Source organism: Saccopteryx bilineata, chromosome 3 (genome assembly GCF_036850765.1).
Source record: "Saccopteryx bilineata isolate mSacBil1 chromosome 3, mSacBil1_pri_phased_curated, whole genome shotgun sequence".
Classification (NCBI taxonomy): Eukaryota; Metazoa; Chordata; class Mammalia; order Chiroptera; family Emballonuridae; genus Saccopteryx; species Saccopteryx bilineata.
The window spans coordinates 245,088,909-245,107,163 of NC_089492.1; the positions used below are offsets into that span (position 1 = coordinate 245,088,909).

Consider the following 18,255-nt stretch of genomic DNA (forward strand, 5'->3'; position numbering starts at 1 on the left):
GCCTGGCTCCCCTGCTCAGCAACTGCAGGATGCTCTCCAGGCCTCATTTTCCTCATCTGAAACACAGGACAGTTGTCATCCTTACCTAATTTACTTGTCCTGAAGATTACATGAGACTGTATGGAAACAAGTGTTTAGAATAGTGCCTGGCCCCTAGAAAGGGCCTCACCAGTGTTTGCTCATACTGTCAGTAATAAATGTCTTGTTTGTAGCCAGACAGAGCTGGGTTTGAATCTGATCACTTCCTAGCTACGAAGCTCTGGGCAAATTTCCTGAACATCTCTGAGTCTCACTTTCCACTATTTAAAATGGGGGATATAAGACGAACTTCTTAGGGTGATTATATGAATTTTAAGTTAAATGAAATTGGGAATGACAAAAGGAGTCAAGGATTAAGCTCAAATTATTTTTTCTTGAAGGATGATGAGATTACCTGGCCCAAGCCTGAAAGCTTTTTCTTTCCTTCACCATTTCCCGCATTCTTCTATGGGACAGTTAGCCAGCAGACATATACTGAATGCCTACCAGGTGTTGGGCATGCCCTGCTATAAAAGAGCTCCCAGTCAGATGAAAGACATGGTTCAGAAAATTAGAAACCACTGCTGGCTGGTCCCTCCAGGGCAGGTGTGACCTGAGCTCTGCTAGGTGCTGGGGGAGACCAGCTAGTGATTGCTTTCTGTCTGGGCATTTTAGTGCAAAGCCCTCGAATGACAAATGAGAAAAGTATTCAATATATGCGCTGATGTATTATGAGTATGTGTGTATATATATTATATATATATGCATTAATAAATAATATATATTAGTTATATAGTACATTAATATATATAATATGCAATATATTATATAATAATTATATAATATATTAATGATATAAAATATATATTGGTAATACATTAATTATATATTAATATTTATGTATATGTTATATTATATATTATAATATGTTATATGCACTATATTATATATGTTATATATTAATATATAATTAACAATATTGTTGTATATTATTATATAGTTAATGTAATATGTATGCATTAATGATAAAAGAAACTATCATTCTAAGATTTCACAGTATTATAGCAGTGCCTGATAGTTTTTGATTATTACTGTCTATTTTCTCATTTGATCCTGATGAGAAGCAAAACCAACAGCACCCATTTTATAAAAGTGTAGCTCAGAGGAGCTAAGTGGCCAGTTTAAGGGGTTACTGTTACCATGTGACCCAATCAGACCAGATAGATGAGTAAGAGAAAAGTGGGAGAGTGGATACAGATAGATATATTTTTAAATAAATTGAAGTTTTCTGGATTCTAACCTCATGCTTTTCATACCATTTCTGGGTCCTTCCCTTGAACAAAAAGCTTTAGTAATTATCCATTGGCTTGTGCATGATCCCAACAGAAGCGGTTCTTTGTATGAGAACCTTGATACTTGCTATATTTTAAATAGCCTTGATCTCAGTCTTAGCGTTAAACAATTTAAGCTTATCTGGAAACTGTTTTTAATCACTTTGGGCCTCAGTTTTGTCTTGGGTGAAAAGTGGGTTGTTTTGATCTCCATGTAATGGCTGAGGTCTATGCAACGTCCTGCTCTGAGATTCTGTGAGGAGCCCGAGGACAGAGACACCTGCAGATATCTGTTAAATGATTCACACACACTCGGCCCCTCACCCAAGTTTCTTAGAGAAGAAGCCTGGCCTGCTGATATCACAGCCCCTTGGAGCTGGGGGCTGTTCTCTCATGTAGGCAGCTTGGAGTTGAGGTTTGGTTGCTTTGTTCTCTCACAGTGGAGTAGCCAAGTGTTTTCACTGTGTGGAATTTGACTTTCCCATAGGTCCCCACCAGCCAGAAGAAGGAAGGTGTTTATGACGTGCCAAAAAGTCAACCTGTAAGTGTAAGTACTACTCTTCTGCTGCCAGATGCTGTCACCAGGGTTCATGTGTGAACAACCTCAGGAAAGGAACCCTCTTCTGGATAAGTGTCACAACCCTCATGGCTTTGCTGGGGACTGCATGATGCGACACCTCAGAGGGTGAGAGGGAAGGAAGTATAGGGACACAATGGTGAGGCTGAAAAATGGTACCAGTCTGGGTGAAGGTCTGGCTCCATAAGTGGGAGTGAGTTGAATCGTGCAAACCACCATGTTTTAGGTGTTCTATGGCAAAAGTCTTCATCCAAAGATTGTTTTTAGGTCCTGATCAGTTGGTTCAGTGGTGGAGTGTCGGCCAGGTGTGTGGAAGTCCTGGGCTCGATTCCTAGCCAGGTCACACAGGAGAGGCGCCCATCTGCTTCTCCACCCCTCCCCCTCTCCTTTCTCTCTCTCTCTCTCTTCCCCTCCCGCAGCCAAGGCTCCATTGGAGCAAAGTTGGCCCGGGCACCGAGGATGGCTCCATGGCCTCTCCCTCAGGCACTAGAATAGCTCTGGTCACAATGGAGCAATGCCCCAGATGGGCAGACTGTCGCCCCCTGGTGGGCATGCCAGGTAGATCCCAGTCGGGTGCATGCGGGAGTCTGTCTGCCTCCTTACTTCTAACTTTGGAAAAATACTAAAAAACCAAAAACAAACAAAAGAAACCAAAGATTGTTTTATATGTGCTCAGGTAGGGAACTCTCTCTTTTCTGGGAAGATATTTGTCCATCTAACTTGAAAGTGGATGAGTTTTAGAGGATCAATAAAAGAAGTGCTAGTAGGACCTTTAAAGTGTATAAGGGTCTAGCCAGTGGGTAGAAAACCATGGAAAAGGCCGTGTGTAGTGGGCCTACCGAGGACCCAGGAGTCCACTGTATCTAGACCCCATATGCTGGTGCGAGTCCTGGAAATGTGAGAGGAAAAGGAAATTTCGAACTCTGTGGTACTGTCCCCAAGCACTCCAGGCCCAGACCTACATTTAGGACCTCCAGTTGGCACTTTGAAGTCAACCTCTGTATATAATTATGGGAGAACTGGGGAGCCAGTAAAGGCTCTTAAGCAAGGGGAGAGGAGATTTTGCCACAGTCTCCGTAAAACAAACAAACAAAACTAGAGTATCCAGTCACTGTTGATCTCAATCAGCTCAACCATGGGTGGACGGAGTATGGGCTTGAAGTCATGCAGACCCTCATGAATCCCAGCTCTGGCCCTGATGAGCTGTTGTGGGGCTAAGTGACTCTATCTAGAACATTGTCATCAGTTCTAGACCCCACACTATGGCAGACATAAAGACACGCCTACCTGTTTCTAGATCAGATAAGGGGGTTTGAAACCCCATCCCATGAGGCGTAGCTGAAGGACTTGGAAATGTTTGCCCTGGAGAAAAGAAACCGTGGAAAAGGAAATATGGGATGGGAGTCAGGGCCGAGCTCAGAGGAGGGATTACAGGGCTCTGTGTTAGTTGGCTGATGGAGCTGAGGCCAGTGGGGCCACTGCAAGGAAGCCTGGTCCAGCCCCCAGTGAGGGTGACCTCCCTGAGGGTCAGAGCTGAACTTTTGGATTCTCCAAGTGAGAGTCTTTCTGGTCTAATTCTCACTCCCCTTGCCACACTTCCTTTCCCGTGTGAAATTTCTTTTTGGTGGAGTGTCCGTGTCTCTACCCCACTCTGCCAGTATCTTTCTGAAACCCCCACGTAAAATTGCTTCTGAAACCCAGTGCAGGGTAGTCTTAATGAAAAAAAAAATTTTTTTGGAACAAGAAGTTTGGAAATGCAAGTAGAGATTGTGCAACGAGGTGCCGCTCAGAGAAAAAGCCATGTTTCTCCCTGTGGCCTTTGTGTTTAGCCGAGCCTTCTATCAATAGTCACTGAGACACTGGTCTTTCCTGTTTCATTGTGGTCCAGCCCCCATGACACAGCTCACCACAATTCAGTTTGTCCCAGGTTGCCGCGCTGCTCCCTAACTGATTTAGATCTGTGAGGGAACGTGCTTCATTTGAAGACTTTGCTTTGGCAAATTTGTTAACCAACCTGGCCACACCATCTCCATGCTTAATAGCTAAAAAAAGAAAAGAAAGAAAAGTCCAAGCTCCTTAGCCCATACACCATACAGGACACTCGGATTCCGGCCTCAGCCCGTATCTCTGATCTGCTGCCTCCTGGTCCAGTTCTGCCGACCTACAGTTTCCTGAAGGAGTGCTGCCCTTCCCACTCTCTGCAGCGCCCCCCCCCCCAACATCGCAGCTTAGCTTCAAGCTCTGTGCTCTCGGGGGCTTTCTGGACGTCTCCACAGTGTCAGCAGAGCGCCCCTACCTTTGTGCCCTCACACCCCATCATTCCTCTATTAATAGCCCTTACCACACAGGGCCAGAGTCCTGCTTCTTCCCCATCATTCTAGGAGCTTCCTGAGGTCCTTGTACTACCAGACGCAAGCCCAGGGCCTGGTATGTGGAAGCCAGGCACAACCCAGCTGCTTTAGGGACATTTAATAAATATACAAGTGACTCTACCCAGTAGTAGGAATTTATGAGAATCCTTGGCACTTTTTTTTCATGGAAATTCTCTGTAGTCATTAAAAGCAATGAGGTTTTGCGGGAAAAATCTGGGCTGCTCGAGGCCTGCCTGCTCCCAGCCTGCTGTCCCTGCAGAGTCCCAGGAGCATCTGCTGGTGGTGATGGTTTTCCTACGAGTGATTTTAACATTCCTAAATGTTTAAAGAGGCAGCAAGTACAGGCCACGGGCTCGACTGGAGAGGCAGATGTGCAGATGTGTGTGGTTGGAATGTCGGCTCCTGCACTTACTACCTGTGGGACTTGTGACAAGTTTCCTTGTCCCTCTGAGTATCACTGTTCTCTCCCAAAGAGGTTATTGGATCTAACTGGCCAGGTGGTTGTGAGGAGAAAGTAGAATATGTATTGGGAAGTTGGTCCCACTTGCCTAAACCGCTCAGAAGTACTTTAAATACCCCAGGTCTTTCGCTGGCCGGGATCTCCCTGTCCTCTAGGCTTCCTCCTGTAGGCCTGCCTACCTGACCAGGGCACCCCCCCTGCATCCCTCCCATGCTCTGAAAACCCTGCTGTGATCTCCCTGCTGCCTTCCTCACCACCTGCTCTTTGGCCAAGAGACAAATACAGCCAAGGTAGTGCAAGGGCAGCAGGGAGTCTGGGGACCTCCTCCAGCCCCCCACAAGAAGAGAAACTGACCAGGGGTCTCTTCCTCCTTGGGTCCGTGTCTTCACAGAGTCCTGGTGAGCGACCCGGCTGTCTTTGAGGAAAACCTCAAACTAGCACCAAAAGAAATGGCCTGGTCTTCAGAGTCCGACCGGCGTATGCGCTCACCCTGGCCCCTCTGAATGGTCCTTGAGCAGCTTTATCTCGAAGCCTCAATGTCGTCATCTGTAAAAAAGAAAGCAATGCTATGTTTGGAGGATGAAAGGAGACATTTATGTCAAAACCTTAACAGGGGGTATGTGTTAGATTAAATGAGAACTTTTCCACGTGTTTCTGTTACAAGCGATGCACCAGTAAACAGTCCTCATTGAGCTGGGACTGCCAAGTATCCTAGGTGAGTGCTCTTCCTCCTCTGGGAAGCCTTCCCAACCCAGCGTCATCAGCCCCTCTGGGGGACCTCTGTATGCCTCTTTGCAGCGCAGGATGGATTGTTGTTTTCTTTTAACTTGTCCTTATGAACCATTGGTCTTCGGGTTCCTTAAAAGCCTTCGCTTTGGGGTTAATGACTGTACCTGCCTAAGAGTTTTTGTATTAGGACTAAATAAGCCTAAGAATGTGAATCAGCACAGTGCTTGTGCAGAAGGAGGATTCAGTAGCTGCAAGCTATTATTATACAGTGTGTCCGTAAAGTCATGGTGCACTTTTGACCAGTCACAGGAAAGCAACAAAAGATGATAGAAATGTGAAATCTGCACCAAATAAAAGGAAAACTCTCCCAGTTCCATACCTATTTAGTGCAGTTCGATGTAGGCTCATGCACAGATTTTTTTAGGGCTCCTTAGGTAGCTATCCTGTATAGCCTCTACAGACTCGTCACTGACTGATGGCCTACCAGAACAGGGTTTCTCCACCAAACTGCTGGTTTCCTTCAACTGCTTATCCCACCGAGTAATGTCATCCCTCTGTGGTGGTGCTTCGTTATAAACACGCCAATATTCACATTGCACTTTGGTCACTGATTCGAATTTAGCTATCCACAGAACACACTGAACTTTCCTCTGTACCATCCACATCTCAACTGGCATGGCCGTGGGCTGCTCCACTGTATACACGGTGTTACGTCATCATCTGCGCATGCGCACATGCTGCCACATCATCCTACAGAAACTGGGAGGGTTTTCCTTTTATTTGGTGCAGATTTCACATTTCTATTGTCTTTTGTTGCTTTCCTGTGACCGGTCAAAAGTGCACCGTAACTTTACGGACACACTGTATTATTCTTTGTGTTTTTCCTACTTTTCCATGAGCGCCCTGAGAACAGAGATTATTTTGAATCATCACTATTTCTAAAGTAACTCTTTTTAGGATTTATCATCTCTGAGATTTTGATGGTAGACTCTTGTCCCCCCCCCCAAAAAAAAAGTGTGTGCACATGTAGATTTTTGTAGGCCTTGAAGCTAGTGGGATCTCTCAATATCAGGTCTAGAACCCCTGTACTAAAGCCTCAGTCATTGGCTTGTCTTCACTCTTCCATGAACTGAGATGGCCTCGGTAAGGTGGCAGATTTGATGTATTAGGGATTCCAGAGTTTTGGGGTAGGAGAAATTAAAAATCACTGTTTCTTATTGGCCTCACCTAACTCAGTGCATCAACGTACGGGAACAAAGCTTTGTTTCGGTGCGCTGGCCCCAGGTGCAAACAAGCTGAGTCTGTCTCTTTACTTCCCCCCTCACACTCACTCGTGCTTGCCCAGCCTCCCCATAAACTAAGGACACTCCACTGCACAAGCCCCGTTAAGGTTCTGCTTTCACAAATAACACGCTATGATGCTTGTGTGGCTTATTTCCATTGGACCTGTAATGTCCTCTTCTCCTAACAGATTTCTTCTTAGGGCCATGCTGTGGTCCCCTCCTGCCTTTCCTAGGAACTCTGAGCCAAGATAAAGATGAATCCCACACACTCCTGCAAATACACATTTCAGCTCTTCCTAGTCAGGGAAGCTAGAAGCTTTGCACAGGGCCCAGTCTCTCCTGTATCTTAAACACGCGGGTATAGTTTTTATGTCAGGATCTCTGAAATCCAATGGCGTATGTGCTTGCTGACAGGAAGTGTTAGATGGCTGGAAAGACAGCGAGGGTTTAGGCAAGAGGGTATTCTTGGGGCAATGCTCTGAAGGATAGGCAGGTTTGGAATAGGCAGAGGGGCATGGAGCATCTTCCAGGCAGATCTTTGAGGCCCCTCTGCCTCCTGAGCCCATGCTTCCTGTACTTGGCAGCACTCAAAGCTGATTGACTTATCACCAGTTTCCATCTTGAAGAAACTGACATGCAGGCTGTCTTCCTTTTTGCCAGCTGGGAATGCTGCTCCTGTTCTTTAGACAAATATCCCGCCTCTTTGAAACTGTCAAATACGCACATTCCTGAGTGGGGAGGAAGGTGTGTGTGAAGCATCCCATCACCGCATTCATTGTTCAGTGCTTTTTGCACTGCTGCCCTTGAACATGAGTCCAGCTCCACAGCAGGACCCCAGTGGAGCAGTACAGTCACAGGCTGCTGAAGGGCCCCTTTCAGACCCCTTTAAGCGCTGACACTGAACTTGTTGAAACTTACTGTGAAGGTCAGCTGTTTCAATGACACATACCTAAAACTTAGTATTATCCATGTCGTTTTTGTATGAGGAATGCTCGGTGATTTTCTTCTCCTATCCCCTCCCATCCCCTCCCAGTATTCATATGGCTGAGAAGATCTTGAATCCTTCACCTTATAATTGCCCAGTTTAAAAGTCTTTAATATAGTTGTATTAGGCATAAAATACTTTCAAATTATCTGTAATGATATTTTTTGGACCTTAATTTTTATTTAGTTGAGTTTATTTATTTATTTGTTTATTTTAGAAAATTAAATTTCACAGGGTGACATTGATCAATAAGCGAGTACATAGGTTTCAGGTAAACATTTCTATAGCATTTGGACTGTTGATTATGTTGTGTGCCCATCACCCAAAGTCAAATCATTTTCTGTCATCGTATATTTGTCCCTCTTTATATCTTTCCCCCACCCCCTCCGTCATGTCCCCATGTCCCCACACTCCCCTCCTCCTGGTAACTGCTTCACTTTTATCTATGTCCATGGGTCTCGGTTATATATCCCAGCTATGTGTGAAATCATGCAGTTCTTAGCTTTCTCTGGTTTACTTCACTCAGTATTTTGAGGGCCTTTAAAAGAGAGATTCTTAAAAGTTTGACATAGTGGTAAATAGGAAGGACACAGGTCGTCAAATTGATAAACTGGACTCACTCAACATTAATTTCCTTTTGATGAAACATGGATTCAGAAATTGAAAGGAATGATCAGACCCCCTTGAGAGTCTTTCCTCGCTTTGGGTGTCGTCTTTGTTGATCACTTTGACTTTCTGAGATTGATTTTCCTGAATGAAAACGACCATCTTCTACCAACTTCTCAGGGATTTGGTGACAGACACACAAGGCATTGTGAAGGCACCTTCTGTGACAGTGAGCATTGCTTTTCTAGACCCTGGGAAAGGAAAGATTGAGAAACGTTGTGTATTAGCTGCCTCCACTTGTTTTATGGGATATCTCATGATGAAGAGAAAGGTCTAAGAGGAAGAATCAGGGCTCAGAATAAGGAAGAAGTTTCAGACCGTCTGTGCTGATTGTCAGAGGAAAGTTCAGCCTCTCTGAGTAGTGAGGTCTCTGTCCCTAGGAGTCGTCAAGCCGCAGGTAAATGGTTCTATAAGGGATATCTATATTGTAAGGAGGACTGCAATCATGGGCCTCAGAATGATTTATCTACTGTCTCATTCCATTTGTCCCCATATTAATTTGGTCAAGTGTTTACTTAGCTCACCATTGTCTTGCTCCCAGTATCTCAGCTGCCAAGCCACGTACCCTAGAGGCCCATATTTACCTTCATCATTATCACCTTGGAATTAAAGTCACCCACTCTGGAGTGCAGAGCAGCAAGTTGTGCCATTGGCAGTGAAGTCTGTGCTCTGGTTGGAAAGAAGCTTACCAAGTATACTAACCAGGTCTTCTCCCTGAGCGAGCATCGGGCACAGCGTAGGTGCCTAGAAAATCTGTTTCTCCTTAGTTACCTTCTGGGGAGCCTGACATTAGAGCTCTGCATCTTTTCTGCTGTGTTCTGAAAAGGAGCCACAGTGGGATAAACTGATAGAAATCCTGAGCAGAAAGGAAGCCCAGGCCTCCGTTCAATTCCTTTCTTTATTTTATAGAGTCAGGCACTAGCCATATGTACGTACTAAGAGTCCAAGACTGACTTAGCAGCGGAAAAGGCAGGTAGACTTCATTGAACATCTGCCCTGTGCCCTGGACCGGCGAGGTTCTGGTCTCGCCTCCTCTACCAGTAATCATAATCTTGGGAGGTAGCTGTCATGTAAATAAGGAAACAGAGGCTTCTAGAGGTCACACTTATGGCAAAGCTGGTAAGTGGCAGAGCCAGAATTTGAATTATAGGTTGTTCTGACTCAGATAGCCACACGACTTCCACTGAACCATACTGCCTTTAAGAATCAGAATCACTACTCAGGCCTCAGACCTTTTAACCACTTACTCATTGTGAGTCTTTATTTGTAATAGCACTTAGGCCTCAGGAGGCCCAGCACTTGGTTGCTGGCTGTGAACATTTCTCTCCTCCTTTAGATTTAGTTCCATGAGTTCTGCCCATGTCTGATTCATTCCTGAACCCTCTCTCTGCATGGCACACTGCTTTCACCATTCTGCTATAGAAATGGTATTTGTGAATCACAAAGAACAAATCTCAATGCAAGCTGCCCGTCTCTGAAAACCAGAAAGCCTCTCACTTTTGATTTCTGTCTCCTGTCCTCCAAACACCTGCGTTGCTTTAAGAGGACCCCAGTCCCACAGCAATCAGTATTCGGTTGATTTTCCTTGCCCTAGAGTGAATTCCGTGTTTCTGCTGCAAATGGAGGAGGAGTCAATCCATTAGTGTGAAGAATTTCTCTGGACAGTTGTTCCCTAACCATCCCCTGCCCGCCCCCACCAATCTTTCATGGCAAATAAATTTTCGTTCACCATTCAGCAGTTAGTTTTTCCTTTGGTTTGAAATCTGGATCAAGATGTTGCATAATTGGATTAAATCTAGTCTGAACATTTGTCGGTTTCACTTCCTCATTAAGCACCACATTGTAGAGAAATTATAATTATCGCACCGCAGTTAACATAGCTGTCACACAAGGGGAGGTCGTCCCGAAGTGAGGGGAAGGACTCTCAGTCTGTGTATTACTACAAATGAAATAGAATTTCGATGTTTTGATGTTTCTTAAGTGGGCTTTCTTTTAGCTGCACTTATAAATTGTCCTGAGATAGAATGCTGAGTTCCCATAAATCCTAGTGCAAGTGGAAACATTACCAGACGCTGTCTGGCTCAGCCTCCCCAGCAGTGCAAAAATCCCTCAAGAACGTTTGTGGTGAGTGCAGATAAACATTCCTGACTCTTTGGCTTTGGTTCACATACCTGCAGGGACAGACCTTCATTATTTTTGCAATCTCAGAGCTCCAGTTGCTAGAAAGTCTTTCTTCTTTTGAGTTTTCTTACAACTTCTATTCATTTATTTATTTATTCATCCATCCATTTGGCAAATAATTATAGAGAACCTCCTATTTGCCAAACAACATTCTACTCACTAGAGATAAGAAGAAGAATACTTCTGAAGACTGCTGCTTAAGAATCTTTTTTAGAGAGAGAGGGAAGGGGGGGGGAGGAGTGGGAAGCATCAACTCATAGTAGTTGCTTCTCGTATGTGCCTTGGCCAGGCAAGCCCAGGGTTTCAAACCGACGACCTCAGCATTCCAGGTCGACACTTTATCCACTGCACTACCACAGGTCAGGCTTAAGAATCTTAATGATCTCAACAAGAAGGTAGACGTAGGCAAATGATTAAGGCTGTAAGAGGCTGTCTATGAGATGCTCTGGGACCATAGTGGAGGCCAGTAAACTTTTCTTAAAAGAAGTTGGTGAGGTCTTCACTCAGGAGATGGAGTTGGGATAGAGTCTTAAAAGATGATGGGAGCTTGGCACTGGGGAAAGGTGAAACAGCATTCAGAAAAAAGGACCTGAATGTTTAAAGGCACAGAAATGTGGAAAAGCCGAACCTATCCCAGGGGTGATGAGTAGTTTGGGGTAGCAGGGCCACAGGATGACTTCAGGGGGCAGAAACAAGGATATCGAGGGAGGCCAGCCCCAGTGAGCCAGGGGCCCCGAAGGTGGTGCTCAGAAGCTGGGGTTGGCTAGGACGCCACTGATGCTTTTCAGGCGATGGGGTGACACTACCCAAGAAATGCATTTCTTAATATCACTCTGGTGGCCTGTGGCAGGTGGCTGGGCAGGTGGGGAGACCATGAGGAGGCTGCGGAATTATCCCTGTGTATCCATCAGGATGGAGTCAAGAAAACAGAGCCCACATCAGTGTGATCCAGGGACTTCAATGTGGGGAACTAGTTACAAAGGTGCTGGAAGAGCTGAAAAGCAAACGGGACAGTGAGGCAACCCACATGTTTAATAGTCAAAAGCCACAGCCATCCCCAGGGTGGGAAGGACAAAGGGAAGAGGTGGCATTACAGAGCCCAAGGACTGGGGCTGTCAGTATCCCATTACTGTCAGGTCCTGGGGCCACATGGGGTACTGTCTAGGGGGCCCTGGACCATGGAGGGATGATCTGTCTGGCAGAAACTAAAGCCATGGAAGAGACCCAACCACTGCCTGAATACTGCTGAAAGGAAGCTGGGAAGAAATCCACCGCTGCTCCCTTCCTCCCACCGTCCATTTCCGACCACTGCCTCCAGCTGGCCAAACTCGAGTGCAAGGGTGTTGGCAAGGGAGCCTGGGCAATGCAGTTCTCAGGGATTGGCTCCTGTCACAGCACAGAGCGGGGAGATGGCAGGAATGGGGCTGAGGGCAAAGAGGTCAAGAGGCAGACAAGTGAGGACCACTGTAGGTCTAGACTGAGGGAAATTTCTTCTGCAGAGAGAAATTGAGAGAGAGAGAAATTTGAGTAGATGACCAAGGTGTATCTGGAAAGATCTGGCTGATGTCGGGATGAGACAAACACAAGGTCTCAGCTACCTCCGAGGTGGCAAGCTTTGGGAGGTCAGGTACTAGGCGATGGGGACTGATGGCCATGTCTCCTCCCCTATAGCTCTGTCATTCCCATGCCTGCTGTTCTACGTCTCCAACTGCTGAGCGTGTCTGTGCATCCACCTTCCCATCCGCTGTCTTCGGGGTCTTGCCAGAGACAGTCATGATCCCTTCCATCTTCCTCTCTGATCTCAGTCCTGATTCTCCTTTGAGTGGTGTCATTATATCATTCTAAATAAACCGCTTCTTTCTCCCAAGGTTAATAAACTGAGCTATCGCGAATGGAATCAAACAGAGTCGTCGTAGGTGGCTCACTGTTAAATCATTCCTGAAACTTGTTTCCCACAAATGCAAATGCGGAAGGGGCTCAGTGTTTGCATAAGCAGTTGCCTGTTCTATTGTTTGCTCAGTTGTGTGTTGGCAAAAGTCACGTCAGGACATAACAATGATTGCTTCGTTCCTCTGCTAAAATCCCTACCAGTGGTCTCCTAGAGGAATGGTCTTCAAACTTTTTCTAAAACCCATGAACCTTTATACAAATGAAACATGCCTGGTAGCCTTGCAGACAAACAGAGGAAAGAAGAGATGTGATGGAAGGTGGAGTGAAGCCTACACACCAAGAAGCCCTCCCTCCTACCCACTCTGAAGGACGAAGTTACTGAAAGGGGAGGGATGCAGAGAGGGCAGCATGCAAACCACTGTCAAAGGAACCCACTAGTTAATACCTTGGGTGGGAGGAGTGAGGAGGTCAGACAAGGAGAGCATTTGCATTAGAGCTCCCAGCAGAGGCTTTGGGATTCTGTAACTGGCTTCATGAACCCAGATGGCCCACCTACTCTTTGGGAGGCAGTCAAACAGCAGAGGGAGAATGTGAAGTTAGTCGGAGCTTTGCACTTCTCAGCTCTGTGACTCGGTAAGGTGTTTTATCTTATGGATTCTTCTTTATGACTACTTAACACTAGTAGAGCTGTTTCCCTGGGTCTTGTGAGAATTAGATAACAAATATGACTTCTGTTGTGTTTGGCACAGAATAAGCACTCAGTATTTGGTAGGCAGCATGGTATTGAAATGAAAAGTATGAACCTTGTAGCCATACTACTTGGGCTTGAAATTTTTCTCCCTCGGTTACCAGTGGTGTAACCTTAGATGCTGATTTAAACCTCTCTGCACCTGGGTGTGTTCACTTGTAAAATGAGGATAATGACTGTGACACCTACCTCATACAGTTCTTTTGAAGCCTTGGATAAGGTAGTACATGTGAAACCTTTAGAACAGCACCTGACTTACTATAGTAAGTACTCAGTAAATGTTCACCATCATTACTTTTATGAGCTAGTTTATGGACAGAACTGTACCAAGTGCTTCAAGAGATATGAGGATGAGTAAGACCTGGCCCAGCACTGGGGTGCTTTAGTCTACTGGAAAGAGGAATATTGGTGTGCAGAGTAAGGGGCTGGGGACCTTCAGTTCTCCATGCCCAAGCAATATTGTCAACGAGATCAAATTTAACCCAAGAACCCGTGGTGGAGCCAAACCTGCAGGGAGTGCCATGCAATGGGGCAGGGATAACACACAATTGTAACTACCAAACGTTGGGCACCCAAGCAAGGGACTGTGACAGGCACTTAATTCACGGCTTCAGGACTCTCCCCAGCCACCACGAGGCATAGGTCTCTTCTCTACTGTAACGTTACTAGAAATCAGAGAAGTTAAATCACTTAGCACGGTTAGAAGAGGCATCCCTAAGAATTTAATCCACCTGTCTCTTACCTGAAAACTAGCATGCCCTAGTTTATCATCCAGACTGGGTCACTTTTGAAAGTGAAAGGGGGTTCCCTGTTAACAGTGACAGCAGGACACTAGGCAGCAGCAGGAGCTGTCTTAGGCAAACCAGAGTGTAGGTCCCGAGCAAGCTAGCGAATGCTCTTTCTGCTGGGCCGAGCTACCTTGAGACCAGAACACAGTGAGATTTCAAACAGAAGGTAGGAAGGATCTATCCATCTTGTTCCTAAAACTCATTGCCAATTGTACTATCTGTGCTAAAGCAACAACAGAACTAGCCCGAGATGCAGGTGCACTGATGCATGCGTGTTCCATCGTGGGCATAAATCAGGTTACTCGGCGATCTGTTGCATGGTAAGAAAATGTGATTCAGTGGTATCTGTTAACTGCTCTGAGTCTATCATTATTCCTCTAATACAGATCATTAATATTCACAGAACCTTAACTACCGCATCTCTAATGAGCAGAGCTATAATCTGCAGTTTCCCCATAAATATCCATTGATGCTGGCACTCATCCTCTCTGGGTACAGCCATTCCACTTTTCTGGATAAATCATCATGTTGAGGCTCTTTCTTTCTCCCTAAATGCTGTTATTAGTGGTTGCAGAAGAATAATGAACAAATTCAAGTTGTGAAAAAGGAGAAAGAGATACATGAACAACCATGGAGAATGAGGAAGTAGATACTGGTGACAGTTCCAACCCAAGTGGCACAAAACCTTGTTTTTGCAATGACTTAGAAAGGAGACAGGAAACAAACATTGGTCGAGCACTTGCCAGGGGCCAGGGAGGCAGCTGGACAAGCTGAGTTGAGTGCAGGGAGTCCCCCAAACCAAGTTGCCTGAACAGTCATTTGAGACAGTGGGAAACACAACTTCTGGGGGCCCACTCCTATAACTCTGCATTTGTAAGGCTTTCGGACGTTTAAAGGGAGATTTACGATGCTCCCCTGATGGATTCTGATGCTTGACTAAGTTTATCTAGTTTCATTAACATGATAAGAATTATTTCCATTTTATGGATGAGAAGATTGAGGTTAAGATGCTAAGGGGAGAGGACAATAGAGTCTGGCCATCCAGGATGAATCGCTTGCTGCAAAAAGAATGGCTCGGGTTAAGGGAGGTTCGCTCTCACTTTTTACGACACTGTCTCCCTTCTCCACCTCCCATTTTCCGACCTGTCGTGGAGTTCTGTCAGCAAGTCATGTTCTGTCCAGAAGGTAAGCGCTGTTCTTATCGCCGGTATCACTCCCCTTTCCTGCTGTTGCTGGCTGGCAGCTCAATACAGTGGGGGTTTTTTGTTTGTTTTTGTTTTATTCCCCCTTCCTATACTTTTAATCTCATAGCTTTGTCTCTTTGGCTATGTCTATGTTGTCGGTTTTGTCACCTCAGAAGGGGTCTGGTTTCCCTGACCCCTGTATTCAGTAGCGGGACAGCACTTGCAGTGCGATCTGGGCGTGGCCGGGCAGGCTCCCCGATCTGGGCGTGGCCCTGCAGAGACTCGGGGTGGGCGTGGCCGGGCAGGCTCCCCGACCTGGGCGTGGCCCTGCAGAGAATCGGGGTGGGCCATGGCCGGGCAGGCTCCCCTACACTTCCCACCATGCTGCTCCTCCAGAACCCTTACCGCTCACCCTGGTCTTAAAACATGTCATCTGACACCCTTCATTGTTCTCACCGTAGCATAATGGTTCAGAGCAAGTACCCCAAAGCTAACCCTCTTTGGTGAAAATCCTAGCTCTACCATTAACTACCTGTGTGATCTTGGGCAATTACTGGGCCTGAGTTTCTCCTCTGAAAACAAGGATAACACTAATAGCACATACATTTGTTGTGATAATTAAATGAGTTAAGACACGGAAGTGCTTTAGAATAATTTCTGGTACGTACAGAGCATGTTTCATCTAAACATTAACTGTTAGTATTATCCTGTGTGACCCTTATCTGACCAAGAAGGGATGAGATTCTAGTGTTAGACTTAACCCAGTCCTTCAGACCAGCATGGGTTGTTGGGATACATGCTAGAGACAGAATCACCATTTCTTAATGATTGACATGATGTAAGGGTGTGGAAGGGAGACGGATCAAGAGTAACAGGGACATTTGGGGGTTTTATGGGTCTACCAAAACCAGAAATAATGATCTCTACCATTTGTGACCTGACCAAGGAGACATTGACTACTTTCAATCAAAAGGGTCTTTCATAGAAGAGAGTTAGCAAGGACGTGGGTAAAGAGACCTCTGCTGTGTAAGATGTACATTTGTGATGTCTCCTTGCCCTAGCTACATGCTCTGCAAAGATAGGGTGTCCATCACCAGAGAACAAACAGGAGAAGCCAGAGGCCAGAGCCCTGTTGTCAAAGTGACAGAATTGGCGTTCCCTTGTTCCTGTAGTAGTATGCACAAAGTGTTCCTTTTGTTTTAATATTATACTTTCTACAGTAGTGGAAGGTACATCCTAGAACCAGTCCCTGGTTTCTTATGCATGACTCTGTTCAAGCATTTATTCCTTCGTCCATCCCAAGATATTGTCGAAGGTCCACTGTATGTCAAGCACTGTGCTAGCCACCGGCGCCATTCAAGTCAGATCAGATCCCACCCGTTGCTCAGCTCACATTCCAGCGGGGAGGGCTGCCAACAAACAAGTCAATAGGCAAACAGAGCATGAGTGCTCCCCGTAACCCCAAACAGGGTAATGTGACAAGAACTGGGGGCTTCTACTGTATTTAGGTAACCCGTCAAAAGAGATCTCTCTAGGGAGGTGACACCTGAGCTGAGATCTGAATTATGAGAAGAATCCAGCGAGATGAAGAGTGGGACAGAAGCATGGAATGACAAGGGCAAAGGCCTTGGGACAGGAACGTCCCAGTGGTTCACAAAGAACAGAGCAAAGAGCAGTGTTGGCCAGAGCATGGTGGGAAAGGGGAGACAGATAGAAGATGAGTTCAGACACAGAGGCAGCACCGAGTGTGGACAGGCTTCTCGGCGGTGGTAGGAGTTTGGATTTTATTCCAAGTGGCAGGAAAGAGTGCAGGGTTTTAAGCAGGGGAGCAAACCTGATTTGCTTTCTTTCTTTGTTTTCTTTTTTAATATTACTCTGATTGCTCTGTGGAAGATGAACATAAGGGGTCAAGAATGGAAGCAGCAGTCTAGGCAAGAGGGAATGCTCCAGAGGAGCTGGAGAGGGGAAGACAGACTGGGATGTGTGTAGAGACAGAATTGTAGAGACAGAATCAGCTTTTAATGACCGACTGAGTATCAGGGTGTCAGAAACATAGGGTTTAAGAGTAACTTGTACATTTAGGGGCATGAGCGTCTAGATAAGAGTTGGTGGCCTTTAGAGGAATCAGAAGACAAGAAAAGAATGGGTTTGGGGGGACCGAAAGTTCTTGAACACACTAAATTTGAGAGGCTAAATGGTATGGGATGTAATTGCTTTACCACTTGCAGGCAACTAAGGGAGGGAGTGATGAGATCAGGGATTGGCTAGACTTCAAGTAGCAAGGAGCAGATTAACTGCCACCCTTGAACCACTGATGGGTCTCACTAATGGGAAGGGCTTGAGGGATCCAGATGAAAATGCCAACCAGATATCGGAAGGACTAAAAGAATAGCATGTCCCTTTTTCTTATAACTTTTTTCTGGGATTGTTCCCTCGCATTTCTTTGAAATTAGAACCAAGGCCATTACTCTAATTATAGGGCCTCATTAGGTAAATGACAGAGTGGATATGACATCTTTTCTGGAGTTTATAATAGCACATGCCAAGTCTGTGTGAGTGAGCGAGAGAGAGTGTGTGTGTGTGTGTGTGTGTGTGTGCACATGCACATGTGTGCACACGCATACATGCTGAGCATTTGACAACACCATATGGACTGCCATACCCTCCACTTAGTAAGTCATACTATCCCCAAGTTGTTTTCTGTTCAGTTTTCTGTTCTCTTGTATAAGCAAGTGTACCCATTCATTCATTCTGTTTTTGTTTTTGTTTGTCAATTAAATATAATATCCTTCAATGTGCTAGCCACTGGCCTATCTGGATATTAGGAATATGCAGATGAATAAGATATAGTTTCTCATACTAGGAACTTAGAGTCTTTACAAGGTCGTATAGTCTGTAGTAGAGAAGAGAGAAGGTCATCAATGCTTATTAGTGGATATGGGTGGTACCCAGAAGAGGATCATCTAATTTATCCTGAGGGCCATGGAGGAAGGCTTGGAAGAGGCGATTAGACTCTAATCTCGAGGCGTGGGTTCCAGTTCTG

General features: G+C 45.7%; 1 protein-coding gene across 2 annotated transcripts in view; it reads left to right on the forward strand.

Annotated features, from left to right (window-relative positions):
• The window catches only part of DAB1 (DAB adaptor protein 1), a 320,452-nt gene that overhangs the window by 245,396 nt on the left and 56,801 nt on the right, over positions 1–18,255 (forward strand). For both annotated transcript variants that reach the window (XM_066269076.1, XM_066269077.1), the window contains one exon: positions 1,837–1,896. In XM_066269076.1, coding sequence (XP_066125173.1) covers positions 1,837–1,896 — 60 coding nt within the window. The remainder of the gene's footprint in view (positions 1–1,836; positions 1,897–18,255) is intronic.